At 33.7% G+C, this 2,630-nt stretch overlaps 1 protein-coding gene across 1 annotated transcript; it reads left to right on the top strand.

Moving 5' to 3' along the window:
• The first annotated feature begins 929 nt into the window (after nucleotides 1–929).
• Nucleotides 930–1,919, top strand: LOC131276881 (olfactory receptor 7A17-like). The gene has a single exon (XM_058290462.1). It carries the CDS (start codon nucleotides 930–932, stop codon nucleotides 1,917–1,919), a length of 990 nt encoding a protein of 329 aa, XP_058146445.1.
• The last annotated feature ends 711 nt before the right edge of the window (nucleotides 1,920–2,630 follow it).

The following is a 2,630-nucleotide window of genomic DNA, read 5'->3' as shown; positions in this document are numbered from 1 at the left end:
AGTGTTATATTAGTTTTCTATGTTTTTTTATCTTTCCATGTGAATTTTAGAATTAGTTTTTCAATATCCTAAAAATTATTTGCTAGCATTTAGAACTGGTTTGAGTTGAACATAAGATCAGGTTGGACTGAATGGATTGGGAGAGACTGTAAACTGCAACACAGTCTGTAATGCATGCTGTGTAGCAGTGCTCCAAAATGTATTCATCAAATGCAATGAATGCACCACACTAATGAAAGAAGTTGTTGATTTGGGAGGAGTGGGAGGTGTGGGGATTGGAGTATAAGGGAATCTCATATTTTTTAATGTAACATTAAGTGTGATCTAGGTTTCTTTTTTAAAAAAGATCAGTTTGGAAAGAAACCGCATCTTTATAATACAGTGTTTATTTTACTTAAACCAGATTACATCTAATCATTTAATTAATTACTTTCATCTTTTTATTGTACTAAATTATATAGAAATTAATATTTCCCTTTTTATTCATTTTCAAGTTTTCAATTTTGTAATATCAATTATATTCAGAATATTGTGCAAACATCACTAATATCCATTACCCCAAGGTTTTCTTCACAAGGTAGAAAATGAGCATTCAAAATATTTACTGATTATAATCAATTCTAAAAGAATTTTTAATGTAAAGTATTGACGTGAGAAGATGTTCACAATTATGGACAAGGATAGCAAGTTAGAAATAGAATTAAGGAGATGAATGAGTATTTGTTTTCCCTGGTATATTCACGTAAAGGGTTCTACATATTATCTCTCTTTCTTTCTATCATTTTATCTATCAATCTATCTATATATCTAATAAAAAATCATTAACTTAATGAGTTTGCAAACTTTGGAAGTTATGATAATTTGCTGCTTCCTGCTTGTGGCTAAATCTGCATTTCTCTGCTCTCTTTTCCAGTAGTATCATCAGCTACATGGAACCAGAAAACCAAACACATGTTTCAGAATTTATCCTCCTGGGTCTCTCAGAAGATACTGAAGTGCAGCCATTTCTCTTTGGACTGTTCCTGATCATATACATGGTCACCTTCATTGGTAACTTGCTCATCATCCTGGCCATCATCTCAGACTCCCACCTCCACACTCCCATGTACTTCTTCCTCTCTAACTTGTCTTTTACAGATATCTGTTTCACCTCCACCACTGTCCCAAAGATGCTGCTGAACTTACAGACAGAAAGTAAAATTATAACTTATGAAACCTGCATCATCCAGATGTATTTTTTCATGCTTTTTGGACAATTGGATAGCTTCCTCTTGACTGTGATGGCCTATGACCGCTATGTGGCCATCTGTCACCCTCTGCAATACACAGTCATCATGAACCCCCAGCTCGGTGGCCTCCTGCTGCTGGCATGCTGGGTATTGAGTGTTTTAGTCTCTCTTTTACATGGCTTAATGGTTTTGAGGTTGTCTTTTTGTACAGTGTTGGAAATCCCCCATTTTTTCTGTGAAATTAATCAGGTTATCCAACTTGCTTGTTCTGACACCTTCCTCAATGAATTAGTGCTGTATTTTGCATTTGGACTTCTGGGAATTATTCCACTCACTGGAATCCTTTTCTCTTACTCTAAAATTATATCCTCGATTTTGAGAATTTCAACAGCTGGGGGAAAGCATAAAGCTTTTTCTACTTGTGGGTCTCACCTCTCAGTAATGTCCTTGTTTTATGGTACAGGTCTTGCAGTGTATCTTAGTTCTGCTGCTACTCAGAACCCAAGGGCAAGTGCAATAGCCTCAGTGATGTACACGGTGGTCACTCCCATGATGAACCCCTTTATCTACAGTCTTAGAAACAAGGACATAAAGCTTGCCTTTAAAAAAGTTGACAAACAATCTTCCTATAAAAGAATCATTTGTCTCAAATTTAGAAAAATGCCCCTGATTAACAGAGTTGAAAACTGAGAGATCAAAATTTAGATACTCTCATAAGTGTATAGAAAAAATGTTACTTGCCAAATTTTCAGCATTCTACTTCTTTAAATTTTATTTACCAAATCCACCTCTTTCTTCCATATTTTATTTTGAATCAAATAGTGTCTCTTATAGTATTCTCTAGAATCAGTATTAAAGTCAGAAACAGTTGCCTGAATTTTCAGAAGCAAAATAGTTAATAGATGTAATTTGGTATTTATAAAATTGTCAGAGATACCAGAAGGATAAAGGTATACTGCAGTTGCTGCCAGGACAAAGCAACCACTTTTTTAAAAAGTATCAAAATCGTTTTTGTAGATACATATTGACAAACTTACAATTCATTCAATTTCTACAATCAACTGTATTTGCTATAATCACATAATTGCGCATTTACCACTTTTATCATTATTAGAGCATTTTCATTATTTAAATAATTCTAATAAAAAACAATGAAACAAGAGAATTCCGCACCTCTCAATCTCTATATATTTCCTCCACAGCATAGAGCTGATGTTTCTAGTTATTCTATCCAAAGTGTATAATCAATGGTTTTTAGTATTATCTCAGTGTTGTATATTCATCATCTCAAAAATTTTAGAACAATTTCATTAAACCAGAACGGAATATTCCACACCACTTATCATTCCTACCTCAGATTTCCATAACCACTACTGTACATGCATCTTTATAAATTGAATT

Source organism: Dasypus novemcinctus, chromosome 30, assembly GCF_030445035.2.
Source record: "Dasypus novemcinctus isolate mDasNov1 chromosome 30, mDasNov1.1.hap2, whole genome shotgun sequence".
NCBI lineage: Eukaryota > Metazoa > Chordata > Mammalia > Cingulata > Dasypodidae > Dasypus > Dasypus novemcinctus.
The sequence above is the reverse complement of the archived record's forward strand: the minus strand, read 5'-3'. Positions and strand labels throughout refer to the sequence as shown.